This window comes from Phlebotomus papatasi, chromosome 5 (assembly GCF_024763615.1).
Source record: "Phlebotomus papatasi isolate M1 chromosome 5, Ppap_2.1, whole genome shotgun sequence".
NCBI classification, from domain to species: Eukaryota; Metazoa; Arthropoda; class Insecta; order Diptera; family Psychodidae; genus Phlebotomus; species Phlebotomus papatasi.
Window position 1 is genome coordinate 793812 of NC_077226.1, and position 14262 is coordinate 808073.

General features: G+C 33.6%; 1 protein-coding gene across 1 annotated transcript; it reads right to left on the reverse strand.

Annotated features, from left to right (window-relative positions):
- Nucleotides 1-1371: 1371 nt before the first annotated feature.
- LOC129808734 (forkhead box protein L3) lies at nt 1372-9103 on the reverse strand. Its single transcript, XM_055858527.1, has 3 exons — nt 8705-9103; nt 3490-4030; nt 1372-1840 (listed from the first exon to the last, which is right to left on the reverse strand). Exons 2-3 carry the CDS (start codon nt 4014-4016, stop codon nt 1432-1434), a joined length of 936 nt encoding a protein of 311 aa, XP_055714502.1. The 5' UTR covers nt 4017-4030; nt 8705-9103; the 3' UTR covers nt 1372-1431.
- Between the last annotated feature and the right edge of the window lie 5159 nt (nt 9104-14262).

Genomic DNA, 14262 nt, shown 5'->3' on the forward strand with positions numbered 1-14262 from the left:
GAATATGATATATTTCCAAATTCAGCGCTTTGCTAACATTTTGATTGAAGGAAAAAAATCAAAGGAGTTAGATAAAATTGCTTGCTTACAAATATTGAACTCAATTTGAATACTGAAACTGAATATTGGGGTTTTTGCGTCAATTCAGCATCTTTATCAGCTTATTTGATACTCAAAATGGGATCTTTGTAAGGGAATTCAGCACAATTTTATCAATTCAATGCGTTTTCTGTCCATTTAATCATTAATTCAGCGTATTTTTCTGTCAATTCTATCACAAATTCAGCACAATTTGAGCTATTCAGAAATTTATTGTCAATTTAATCACCAATTCAGCTCAATTCGATATCAATTTGATCGATGTAAGGGAATTCAGCACAATTTTATCAATGCAATGCATTCTCTGTCAATTTATTGACTAATTCAGCGTATTTTTCCGTCAATTCTATCAAATTCAGCACAATTTGAGCTATTCAGAAATTTATTGTCAATTTAATCACCAATTCAGCTCAATTCGATATCAATTTGATCGATGTAAGGGAATTCAGCACAATTTGATCAATGCAATGCATTCTCTGTCAATTTATTGACCAATTCAGCGTATTTTTCCGTCAATTCTATCAAATTCAGCACAATTTGAGCTATTCAGAAATTTATTGTCAATTTAATCGCCGATTCAGCTCAATTCGATATCAATTTGATCGATGTAAGGGAATTCAGCACAATTTTATCAATGCAATGCATTCTCTGTCAATTTATTGACCAATTCAGCGTATTTTTCCGTCAATTCTATCAAATTCAGCACAATTTGAGCTATTCAGAAATTTATTGTCAATTTAATCACCAATTCAGCTCAATTCGATATCAATTCCTTCGATGTAAAGGAAATCAGCACAATTTTATCAATTCAATGCGTTCACTGTCAATTTATTGACCAATTCAGCGTATTTTTCCGTCAATTCTATCTCAAATTCAGCACAATTTGAGCTATTCAGCAATTTATCCTCAATTTAATCACCAATTCAGCTCAATTCGATATCAATTTGATCGATGTAAAGGAATTCAACACAATTTTATCCATGGAATGCGTTCTCTGTCAATTTATTGACCAATTCAGCGTATTTTTCCTTCAATTCTATCTCAAATTCAGCACAATTTGAGCAATTCAGCAATTTATCCCTAATTTAATCACCAATTCAGCTCAATTCGATCACTGCTTACAATGGCAAAACATGTGCTTACAACTATAGAATTTAAATATCAAGTAAGTGACTTTGTCAGCAACCTACCTGTATTGTCAGAACAATTAGGGGACAGCTAAATGAGCTAATGTGGACTCTGTGGACCAAATGTACAAGAAGAAAAACACCATTTTTGATTGATCCAGTGATGGGCTTTTTATTGTTCCTCCATTTTCCGGGAAAAGAACTTTCAGGCGGGCGCCGTTGGGGGCGGAGTTGGGGGTGTATGGGGGCGCTGTGGGGGCTGACAGAGGGTGGTGAGTCGGGGCCAGTCGTGTCGGAGTAAAAGATGGGGCCATGATGGTGTTGGTGTTGTTGGTTCATCATCTGCCACAACATCGATATCTTCGTCGTCCGGACGCGTTATTTGGGGTGCTGCCAGGGGCTCATCTGGCGCCAAGAGGCTGGCCACGTCAAATTGACGTTTCCGTGTGTGACGTGATAGGAGATGTGGTGTAAAGGGGGGCGGTGGGGCCCTTAGAGCAGCCTGCCATGGGGCCATTAGGGGGGTATCAGGCGGTGGAGATGGTGAATCAGCACCTTCATCATCCACAGCCAATCCCATGTGCTTCCGGACTTTTCGCTGAGCCTTACGACGTCTGTCAAAAAGAATCCAAATCCAAATCCAAAAAAGATTTAATAATAATCTTACAGATTACACTAAAAATGGGATTTTCATCAAAAGAACATTTTGCAAGGTTTTGCTTAAAAATTCCCCATAAATCCAATTTTTGTCCGATTTTGATGACCTTGACGGTTTTTGAAAGGTGCGGAAATTCCCAATTTTCCAATTAAAAAAGAAAAGTAGGTTTCTTTAGTAGAAATCAATGAAAAGTCGCTTCAAAGTTTCACTTTGCATATTTATCAAAAGAACATTTTGCAAGGTTTTGGTTAAAAATTCCCCAAAAATCCAATTTTGTTCCGATTTTAATTATCTTAACGGTTTTGGAATGGTGAGGAAATACCCTATTTACCAATTGAAAAAGAAAAGTGGGTTTCCTTAGAAGAAATTAAAGAAAAAGTCGCTTCAAAGTTTACCTTTGAACATTAATCAAAAGAACACTTTGCAAGGCTTTGCTTAAAAATTTTCCAAAAATGCAATTTTGCTCCGATTTTTATCATCTTGGCGGTTTTGGAAAGGTGAGAAAATGCTCTATTTTCCAATTAAAAAATAAAAGTGGGTCTCCTTAGAAGAATTTAATGAAAAGTTGCTTCAAAACTCCCCTTTGCACATTTATCAAGAGGACCTTCTGCAAGGTTTTGGCTAAATTTTCACCGAAAATCCAATTTCTAACCGATTTTGATGATCTTAACGATTACGGAAAGCTTAGAAAATCCCCTATTCACCACTTAAAAGGAAAATTTATGTTTTCCTAGAAGAAATCAATGAAAAGTCGCTTAAAAGTTTACATTTGAACAATTATAAAAAAAAACCCTGTGCAAGGTTTTGGTTTAAGATTCCCGAAAAATCCTATTTTTGTCCGAGTTTTATGATCTTGACGGTTTTGGAAAGGCAAGGAAATTCCCTATTTACTAATTAAAAAAGAAAAGTGGGTTTTTCTAGAAGAAATCAATAAAAAGTCGCTTCAAAGTTTACCTTTGCAAATTTATCAAAAGAACCTTCTGCAAGGTTTTCGTTAGAAATTCGTCAAAAATCCAATTTTTGTTCGATTTTGATGATTTTGACGATTTTGAAAAGCCGAGGAAATACCCTATTTACCAATAAAAAAAGAAAAGTGGGTTTCCTTAGAAGAATTTAATGAAAAAGTGACTTCAAAGCTCCCCTTTTCATATTTATCAAGAGAATCTTCTGCAAGGCTTTGGTTGAAAATTCGACAAAAAATCCCATTTTGCTCCGATTTTGATGATCTTGACGGTTTTGGAAAGCTCAAGAAATTCTCTATTTGCTACTTAAAAAAGAAAAGCCGGCTTTCTTAGAGGAATTTAATGAAAAGTTGCTTCAAAGCTCCCCTTTGCACATTTATCAAGAGAATCTTCTGCAAGGCTTTGCCTAAAAATTCCCCAAAAATCCAATTTTACTCCGATTTTGATGATCTTGACGGTTCTGGAAAGCTGAGAAAATGCCCTAAAACTTTTCCATAGATGCCCAATTGGGTTTTCTTGGAAGAAATTTGTCAAATTATCAAATGAATTTTCAAGGTCAAATTGTGGAGAAATTTGGAAAAATCTCAATTACCCCTCGGTCGGGTGTGGTAAATTGTTTTGAGGTTTGTTGGAGGGTACTTACCTAAAGTCTCCTTTGCGAAAATCATCAACATTGGCCGGATGAATGGCCCAGTAGTGTCCTTTGCCATTGGCACTTCGGCCAGCCTTCACGAAACAATCATTGAGACTGAGATTGTGCCGAATTGAATTGCGCCAGCCGGGTCCACGACTCCTAAAGTAGGGATAATTGTCTAAGATGTGCTGATAGATGTCACTTAGCACAAGTTTGGCTTCTGGTGAACTTAAAATGGCCATTGCAATCAGTCCAATGTAGCTATGTTGGGGTTTTGGTTCTTCTGGTGGAAATACCCGACTGTGCAGGAGACTCATGCTAAGGGCCAGTCGGGGTGGGGTATAGGGATGTGGATAGACAGTTGGCGGTGGATAGGCGCATCTCAGTCGTTCGGCCATGGCATAATTGTAGAGTTGTAGGCGATAGGGATCCAAGGGTAGGAGTCCAAGGACTGTACTTAGTGCCGATGGTGTTTCCGGTTCTCCCGATTCCCGGGATTGACCCTCCGGAGAATTTGTTTGCTCATGACTGCACATTTTCCTCTATCTACCTTGATTTTTCCACCCAAAAACAAAAAAAAAACTTAGCATTATACTCGATTTTCCCGATTAAATTCCTCCAAAGATCAAATGCAAATGGAAGAAATAATAATAATAATAATTGTTGGCTTTATTTGTACAACGGTTAGAGATTTTTCATGTACATGTTTATTTGAAATTGTCAATTTGGATTAAAATTGGATTAAAAATGGATTAATGGTGACGTATAAATGGAAACATTGAAGCAGATTTTAGAAATTCTCTCAAAAACGAATTATTTTTAATTTTGCAATAATTTTCTCTCAATTTTCCCTCAATTTTCTTTAGGGAAAAAAGACCCTTTTGTCCTTAATCCTTCTTTGTGTCTCTAGGGAAATTTTCTTAGGATTTTCAATCGAATAAAAATCATCAAAATCGGATTAAAAAAATATTTTGTAATATTAAAAATTTTTTACCGAAGAATAAGACACTTCAAGAGATCTTTTCATGGGCATTTTCACCAAAGGAAAATTCAGAGAATTTTCTCACATTTTCCACAAAATTAAACACAAACACAAAATGAATTTTCCTTAATTTTTCTTAGCATTTTCTCAACATTTTGATTCATTTGATATTTTCTCGTGAAATTTCGAGGTTTTCTAGGTATTTTCCAAAAGGAAAATTTTCCTTTTCCCAATTAATCCCGAAAAATTTACAATGGTTTATTTTTAATTTAAAATTTTTGAATTTTTTAATTAAAATTTAAGTTTTAAATTTAAAAATTCAAATTGAAAATTAAAATTTAATTTTCAATTTTAAAAATTCAAATCCCGACGGTTTTGGAAAGCTCCTAAAATTCTCTATCAACCGTTCTGAGGAAATAAAATAGTTTTTCTCTGTGGAAAATGGTAGAAAAGCATTTTCATAAATTTCCCTTTTAAGCTTTTCAATTCAAATAATTCACTTAAAAACAAATCAAATTTCCCTCAGTTTTTTTTGATGATTTCTTGTTCATTGAAAAGCCGAGGAAAATCACTGAAAATCCACCCAGAATCATTCTGATTTTCCTTGATGAAAATCCCCGGAAAAGTCAACATGAAACCGATGAAAAATTGTTCGAAATCATTATTTTTTGTTGAAAAATTCACCAAAAAATCCACTTTTTGTCCGATTTTGATGATCTTGACGGTTTTGGAAAGGTAAAGAAAATCCCTGAAAATTTATTAACAAGAGAAAATAGCTTTCCTTGAAGGAAAATGGTGAAAAACCAATTTTTCACATTTTAGTTTTACTTAAAATCTTACAAAAAATCTATTTCTTGTCCGTTTTTGATGATTGTAGGTCCATTGGAAAGCCGAGGAAAATCACAGGAAATCCACTCAGAATCATTCTGATTTTCCTTGATGAAAATCCCCGGAAAAATCAACCGAAACCTTGGGAAAAATTGCTCAGAAGAATCATTTTCTTTTCGCCCTCAGAATCTCATCCAAAACCGTCTTTTTTCCACCAATTTTCCCATTCTTGTTAGAGATTTGGAAAGCTGAAAATTCTCCCCAACACCTCAATTGACTTTCCCTCCGGGAAAATCCCCGGAAAAGTCAACCAAAACCCCATGAAAACTTATTCTGAATCATTTTTTTGTTGAAAAATTCACCAAAAATCCATTTCTCGTCCGTTTTTGATGATCTTGACGGTTTTGGAAAGCCAAAACGATTCCCTTAAAATTTATTAGCAAGAGAAAATAGCTTTTCTTGAAGAAAAATGGTGAAAATTCTATTTTTCACATTTTAGTTTTACTTAAAAATTCACCAAAAATCCATTTCTTGTCCGTTTTTGATGATTTTAGGTCCATTGGAAAGCTGGGAAAATCATTGAAAAGTCACTCGAATATACCAAAGTAGCTTTTCTTAGTGAAAATGCCAGGAAAACTCCCAGAAAAGATGGAGGAAGTCCCTCGGAAAAGAAGTCTCGAAAGCATTGGGAAAAGAAAAGTCCCCAAAATTTAGTGAAAGACCGTTTTTGATGATTGTAAATCGTGTGGAAATTGTGGGAAAATTCTTGAGAAACCACATGAAAAATTCCAAGTAGCTTTTCTTTAGCAGAAAAATTGTAAGAAAATTTTTAACAGGGAAGAAGAGGTTTTTGTATTCAAGAAACCATTCACTAACAATTTAAATTGAGTCCGATTTTGATGATTTTTAGACATTTTGGAAAGGTGGAAAAATTCCCCAGATGATAGAAAGGCAGCTCTGAATTTTCCCTGAAGAGAATGGTTAAGGAAATTATAGAGAAAATTGAAATAAATTGATTTGAAGAAGATTTTGTTAGGAAAATTTACAAAAAACCTACTTCTCGTCCGATTTTGATGATCTTGACGGTTTTGGAAAGTCAAAAAGATCCTTTTAAAAGTATTGGCAAGAGGAAATGGGTTTCCTTGAAGGAAATTTGTGAAAAGACCCTCTAAAGTTTCCCTTTTGAACATTCTTAGTTATTGTTCTTGAAGCTTTCATTTAGAAAAGAAATCATAAAAAATTCATTTTGACTCCGATTTTGATGATCCTGACGGTTTTGGAAAGCAGAGGAAATTCCCTAATTTACCTTCTAAAACAAAAAAATGGATTTTCTTATAAGAAATTAATGGAAAGTTGCTTCAAAGTTTCCCTTTGCACATTTAACAATACAACCTTTTGCAAGGCTTTGGTTAAAAATTCGCCAATAATCCAATTTCTAACCGATTTTGATGATTTCAGCGGTTTTCAAAATCCGAGGAAATTCTCTATTTAATAATTAAAAAAGAAAAGTGGGTTTCCTTGAATGAAATTAATGAAAAGTTGCTTCAAAATTTCCCTTTGCGCATTGAACGCGAAAAACTTCCCCAAGACTTCGGTTAAAAATTCGTTAAAAATTTAATTTTTGTCCGATTTTAACGATTTTCGAAAGCTGAGGAAGTTCTCTGTTTACTGTCTGAAAGCTGTAACTGGGTTTCCCTAGAGGAAATTATTGAAAAGTTGCTTCAAAGTTTCCCTTTGCATATTTATTACGAGAACCTTTTGCAACGCTTTTGCAAAATTTCCGCCAAAAATCCAATTTATAACCGATTTTGATGATTACCACGGTTTTGGAAAGCAGGGAAATTCTATATTTGTGATATTCTAAAGAAAAGTAGGTTTTCCTAGAAGAAATTATCGAAAAGTTGCTTCAAAATTTCCCCTTGCACATTAAACGCGAAAAACTTCCGCAAGACTTCGTTTAAAAATTCGTCAAAATTCTAATTTTTGTCCGATTTTGATGATCTTGACGGTTTTTGGAAAGCCGATAAAAATCACTATTGAGTTCTGTTAAGTGAAAGATAGCTTTTCTTGGAGAAAATAGGTGAAAAGCTCATTCAAATTTTCCATTCTGAACATTCTTAATTCTTCTTCTCCCAGATTTCAGTTAAAAATTCACCGAAAATTCGAATTTTACTCTGATTTTGATGATCTCGACGGTTTTTGAAAGCTGAGGAAATTCCCTAATTTACCTTCTAAAAAAGAAAAGTGGACTTTCTTATCAGAAATTATTGAAAACTTGCTTCAAATTTTCCTTTTTCATATTTATCATGAAAACCTTCTGCAAGATTTTGGATAAATTTTCGCCAATAATCCAATTTCTAACCGATTTTGCTGATTTCGGCGGTTTTGGAAAGCTGAGGAAATTGTCTATTTACTTTCTAAAAGCGAAAAATTGGTTTCCCTAGAGGAAATCAATGAAAACTTGCTTCAAAGTTTCGCTTTGCACATTAAGCGCGAAAAACTTCCGCAAGACTTCGGTTAAAAATTCGTCAAAAATTTAATCTTTGTCCGATTTTGATGATCTCGACGGTTTTGGAAAGCTGAGGAAATTCCCTATGTACCGCCTCAAGAAGAAAAGCAGATTTCCCTAAAAGAAATCAATGAAAAGTTGCATCAAAGTTTCCCTTTGCACATTCTACAAGAGAACCTTCTGCAAGGCTTTGGAAAAATTTTCGCCGATAATCCAATTTATAACCGATTTTAATGATTTTTGCGGTTTCGGAAAATTGGGGAAATTTTCTATTCGCGATATTCAAAATCAAAGTGGGTTTTCCCAAAAGAAATCAATGTAAAGTTGCTTTGAAGTTTCCTTTTGCACATTTAACAAGAGAATCTTTGGCAAGGCTTTGGCTAAAAATTCGCCAAAAATCCGATTTTGATGATTTTAATAGTTTTGAAGACCCAATGAAATTCTCTGTTAATCATTCCCAGGGAGAAAGGTAGATTTTCTTAGAGGAAATTGGTGAAAAGCAACTTGAAATTTTTGAAATGAATTGTTGTCCCTTTATTTTTTCGTCCAATTCATCATTAATCCAATTTTGATGATTTTGGGCGGATTTGAAAAAGAAACGGAACTTGAAAGGGACGCTATGTCAAATATTTAAAAAAAATTGTCAAATAGAGTACTTATTTGAGTGCTTAATAAGTACTTAATTTGTCTATTGGGCTTTTTTTTGTTCTTTTAATTGCTTTTCAAATGGGTTACACTGGTTACACTATTGAGGTTTGATGGTTATACTCTTGACTCTTTGTGAATTATCGCAATTATTTATTTTAATTGTTTGTTTTTTTTGTAAATTAAATTTTAAATGAGAATTTTGACTCTAAATTCCATTTGCATTTGTCCTGAAGTCGCTTTTTGGGGAGAAATCTCACTTTTGTATCCCTTTAGAAGCACTTTTTTCTATTTATTTAATTGTTGTTTTAGCACAAAACCAAGAAACCACACAAAAAAAATCACAGAAGTCTATTTTGTCCTTTCCGTTGGGTTTTTCTGTTTTGTTTTTGAAACAATTTTGTCGATCGGTTTTGTGTGAATTTTTGTTTTTTTTTTTGGATAAAATGGGGTTTACACTTTTGGATCACGAAACTCTCACAATACAGAGGACCCCCCACAAAAGCCAATAACTATTTTTTTTTTAATTTTTGAATTTAAAAACAAAAAAAAACCGTAGTAAACACGGGAATTGCCTGGCTTGAGGACAATCACAAAACTGATGTTTCTTGTATTTTGGCTACGTTTTCCTCGTATAAAATATGTTTTTGCGCACATAGACTTTTAGATTTATGTTTTGTGGGTTTATGCTGAGCAAGAGAGACAGAGAAAGAGTGCCAAGAGGGAGAGAGATGATGGTAGAAAGGAGGCGTTGCAGAATTTGTACGTTGAAAAGCTTCGAAGAAAATTATGAGACACGCCCCAGGTACGGACTCAGGTATGGGGTAGCCCATTGTTGAAAGGACTGAATGATAAGGGGGGGCACACGTCCATCAGATTTCCTTTCTGGGATAATCATAAGGGTTTATTAAATGCAATACAAAATTGCATTTTAGGAGACACACAACACAATTGGCCTCATTTATTTGAGCCATTTCAATTGAAAATGGATATCGATTGCACTGCAATGTCACCCCTGCATTTATGCAATTGATAGATACATATATATACACCAAGAGATCATTTGGAAAAAAAGAGGGAAAACAGAATGACTCCGTTCAGTAATAACCTTTCGAATTATTATTAACGTTTTTTTTTTTTAAATTCATTTTTCTTTCAGTCCATAAGTTTGTTGCCCATCTAGAGGCCAAACGGTTAGAGATACGAACATACGGTCTTCGGGTTTATTTCGAAAACATCTCCTACGAAGTCTTTTATTAAGAAGAAGATTTAACACATTAAGTTGATATTTTTTCTGAAGAGAATTGCATAAATTTGCTCCTTGACTCTTCTAAAATGTTACAGTTTAGAGAAAATTTTTTTAGATATAATTTGAAAACTTCTTAAATACAAGAAAAATACACGAGTGTAAAATGCTGCAATTGGAAACAAATTAATCCAAATGGAGACAAGGGAAAGTTTCTAATTGGAGACAAAGACTGTTTCCGAAAACTTGTTGAGTTACTCCTGAGCAGGGGCGTAACAACGGGAAGGGCCAGGGGTACATTGCCCCCCCCTGAGAAGGACAATCTCTGTTTCAAAATTTGCTAAAGTTGTCCACTGTTCTTCTGCAAAATCAAAACTTGGTAAAATATTGCCACATTTTTGTGACAAATTAAGAAAAACGTACTAGTTATCTGTTAAACATGTATTGATCTTTACAAATAGGGGAGACCGGGGAGATTTGGGACACTTTTTTATGTTTTGACTTTGAGATAGTATTCCAAAAAATCACTATAGCGATCATAATTTTATGCGGTCTATAGGATACTTATGTGTATTGTTTTTATAAAAAAGGACTCGATAGAACTTGGAAAACAAATTAGTTTTCTTGGAGAAGATAAAACATTTAACTTGACGATTTGTCCCAAACCTCCCCGATATGGGGCAGTATGGGACGCATTTTTTCTCGCACAATTTGCATTATTGGAGCATGCAAATGAATTTCAAATACTAGATAAAAAATATTTCTGATAGAAATAAATTTATTTCATACTTGAAAATTAATATCAATTTTATTTGTACAGTAGAGTCATTTATTGTCAATCAATTATTTAAAGTATTTTCTTCTTATTTTCCATCTACCTTTCTTTGCTTTTTTTTATTCTAAGTATTGCAATCATGATTATCAAATTCCTCAGGCGAGTAGATTCTTTTGACTCTTTTAGTTTTGAAATCATTGATGGATTTCTGTTTGATTTTACGACAACTGCATTGTACCTGTTTTTTCCTTATTTCTTTGAATTAGCTCTCGCCTTGCCCTTTCTGGAGAATTTGTGAGAATTGTAGAGGATATTGTTCGAGAAATTTTCGAGAAAATAGTTTTTGACGACATTGGGCAAAGATCGAATACCCTCTGAGGAGGAATTATTGATTCCCAAGACATTGATGGTTTAATTGTCCCTGGTAGACAAGTGTTCAACTGGTAAAGGTTGCACAAGAGGGAGATTTCCAGTAGAAACTGGGTATTACTCTTCATTTAGACAATAAACAATTGCACATCACCGACAATCTTGTCGAAAATCAACGTCCCATTCATCCCCATGCAGGTGTCCCAAACATCCCCGCGGGTAGTTTTGCTATTTAAAAACTTTAAGTAAAAAACAAGAGCGTATAATCTCTGAAACTTTTATAAAAATATGTTCCCAGATTACACTGCTACCTAATGAGATAAAAAAGTTTTGATTATATATCGCTGATATAAAATACAAAGAGTATAACTGAGACGTCAAAATATACGATTTTTATCAATATTTAAAAAAAAATGTTCATAGAATTAAAACAATAAAACTGAGGATATTTATTCTTTTAGTCAAGATACATCTTAATTTTGCTCAGGATTGAGTAGTCTCAAATCCCATTTATTTAAAAAAAAATAATGAAAAAACATCGCCTTGTCTCATACTACCCCCTGTCCCAAACCTCCCCGGTCTCCTCTATACTATTTTTTTCAAGTTTCAAAGCAATATATCAGTAAAAATTATAAGTTTTCAAGTTATAAGTTCAAATGTACCTCCGTGGTTAAAGACTTTTTTTAAATGTAAAGGCCTCTATACATGATTGGGAGCAATTTTCGTCAAAAATCGCATTTTTGACGGAATTTTTACGTTTCTATCTACAGCACTGCAGGCACTTTCCTTCAAAAAAAAGCATTTTTTTTTTAAGGAAAGAAATGTTTAGAGTTCATAAGGAGCAGTTTTCGTCGAAAGCTGTTCTCTTAACTCTTTCGCGTCATTAGGGTCATATATGACCCGGGGAAAAAACAATTTTTTTTGACTATTTACATTAATTGAAATCTATCGGTTTGTGCATGACATCATAATAGAAGGATGTAGGGGAAAGTGCTCTCCCTTCGAACGTTCATGCCTTCGAATAACGTGAATTTCTTTTGTTTTTCGTAAGAAATTTACACTAAATTATCATGGAATTATCAACAATTGATGATAAGCCAACTAATATTTGCTAAAAATGTGTACTTAGGAAAAATAAAAGAAAATTCACATTATTCGAAGGCATGAACGTTTGAAGGGAGAGCACTTTCCCCTAAGATTCTTGGCTAATTTTTTCAATACTCCAGATATTCAGGAAAAGAAAATATTTGAGATCAAAAATCACGAATTTTAAACTTTGTGCAATGACTTTTCTTTTTCAAAATTTTTTTATATTAATTTTTGTTTTTTCAGCAAAAAGTTCTTTAGAAACACAAGATAGAATATCCAAAGATTGTATATTGCTTATTTAGATATAAAAAACTATTCTCAATTTTCCAGAAAAGCGCGTAGAATTTTCCGGGTCATATATGACCCTATTGTCCCCAAGGGTAACAGTGTTTTCATCCCAAACCTAAAGCGAAATGTAGTTGGGACATTGTTTTTCTTTGTGATATCCAGAAGGAAAATATCTTGCTCCTGGACATTTCATCTTTTTATCTGATGAATTATAACATATTTTGCAATATTTTAGAGTATTCTGCAAGCGTCTCATATTGTGCAATTGTATTGTGTCTAAATTAAGTTTATTTTTGCGAAATACCACTCAAAATATTGTGACAGTGACTGTTCAAGGGATTACCAGGAAGATTCCTTGACCACCAGGAGTACAGTGTTCATCAAAACAATCCACTTTGCCATGGTTTTGGCCAAATTAATAACTTCAATTAATTTTGAGAGCAGTATACTTCCCTTGAGGACAATAGGGTCATATATGACCCGGACTTTTTCCGAGTTTTCACGCAATGGAATTGTTTTTTCCTCTCTGAACTATTATATTTGATCATAAAGCATTAGGAAAAACTCAATTTTGCCATAATTCATCTGCTGAATAAAAGTGGGACGCGAAACAGAGTTAACACATTTTTTCATTTTTTTATTTATTTATTATTTATTTTATTTATTTATTTATTTATTTATTATTTATATATTTTATTATATTATTTATTCATTTTATTTATTATAAAGAGTTAACATGTAGGGGAGACCAGGGCACAAACAGCCAGGGGTAGAATTAGTCAGTGGATTTTTCTCGTTTTTCTTAAAATGTGCATTGAGCAAAGTATTTTTTAATGAAAGTAGGAACACATCCCCATATTGCCAGAAATATTTATAATTCTGATCCTGTTATCCTACAATTTAGAAGCATTTTTATAAAATGGGTATAAAATTGTAATTTTAATGTTACAGTTTTTGGCCCGGCATTTGGTTTTCTGAGTTTCTAGTCAAGATTTCATAGTTTTACTTTGTTTCTGATTTAATAAACCTAATTAAAAATATTTTTCACTTGGATAATAATTATCCAATTTTTTTTTTATATAAGATGATAAACACTGAAACAGCCCTCGGGGCAGATGTAGACACTCTTCCGTGGCGGGATAAAACTATCAATGATTTTTCATTAGTACATGGATAATTGTTAGATGAAAAAGTACTATTAATATTCCAAGCAATATTGCCATTCAATTGGCTTCAAATAGCTCCATATAAAAAGGCCAACTTGCCAGACGACCTTGTCCAGAGCCTTATGCGGGGAGTAGAGAAAATGATGCGAGATTTCGCGGAGAAACCGCTTGAATAAAAAATCATAAAGTGGATTTGAATCACAATGAAAGACCCTTTCAAGAAATATAAATAGTATTTTTATATCTACTATAGTTTTTTTAATGAGTCATTTGTCTTCTTGTCTTTTAAATTCAGGACAAGCTTTAGTCAGAAAAAAATCTTGAAAATTGACCTCGAGGAAACGTGCGAACCATGCCAAACTTCCCCTATTCGAAATGGAATATTTAAATTTATCAGAATTAAAAAAGAAAAATTAGGTTGTCTATTAAGGTGATGCCCAGGGAAACCATCTGTCAAACAAACGTGTTAAATGCCATTTATTTAGATAGTGTAACTATCGAAGAAAGCAAATTAAAAATTAAAATTTAAATAATTAAGAGAGAATTAGGAAAATATTATCAAAATCGATGCGATGTAAAATTTTCCTTTTGTCACACTCCGTATGGAAAAAAAACACTCTGTTATTCTGCGAACATTTGTGCCAAGAAGAAGAGGCCTTTGAGGAAAAATTCAGACAAAATGCGGTCCTGGTGCGTGAAGGGGCGAACACAAAAGTGCAGAAAAACATTTGGAAATGGGGGAAAGCCAACAAACAAAAACAGAACTACAAAAACAGGGTGGAATTTTGTTGTGTGTAGAAGGGGATTGGGGGGAGTTAGAGGATAGGGACCGGACCCAGGGGTGCAGAGAAATGTTATAACTTGAAAACCAATGACTATCATGAC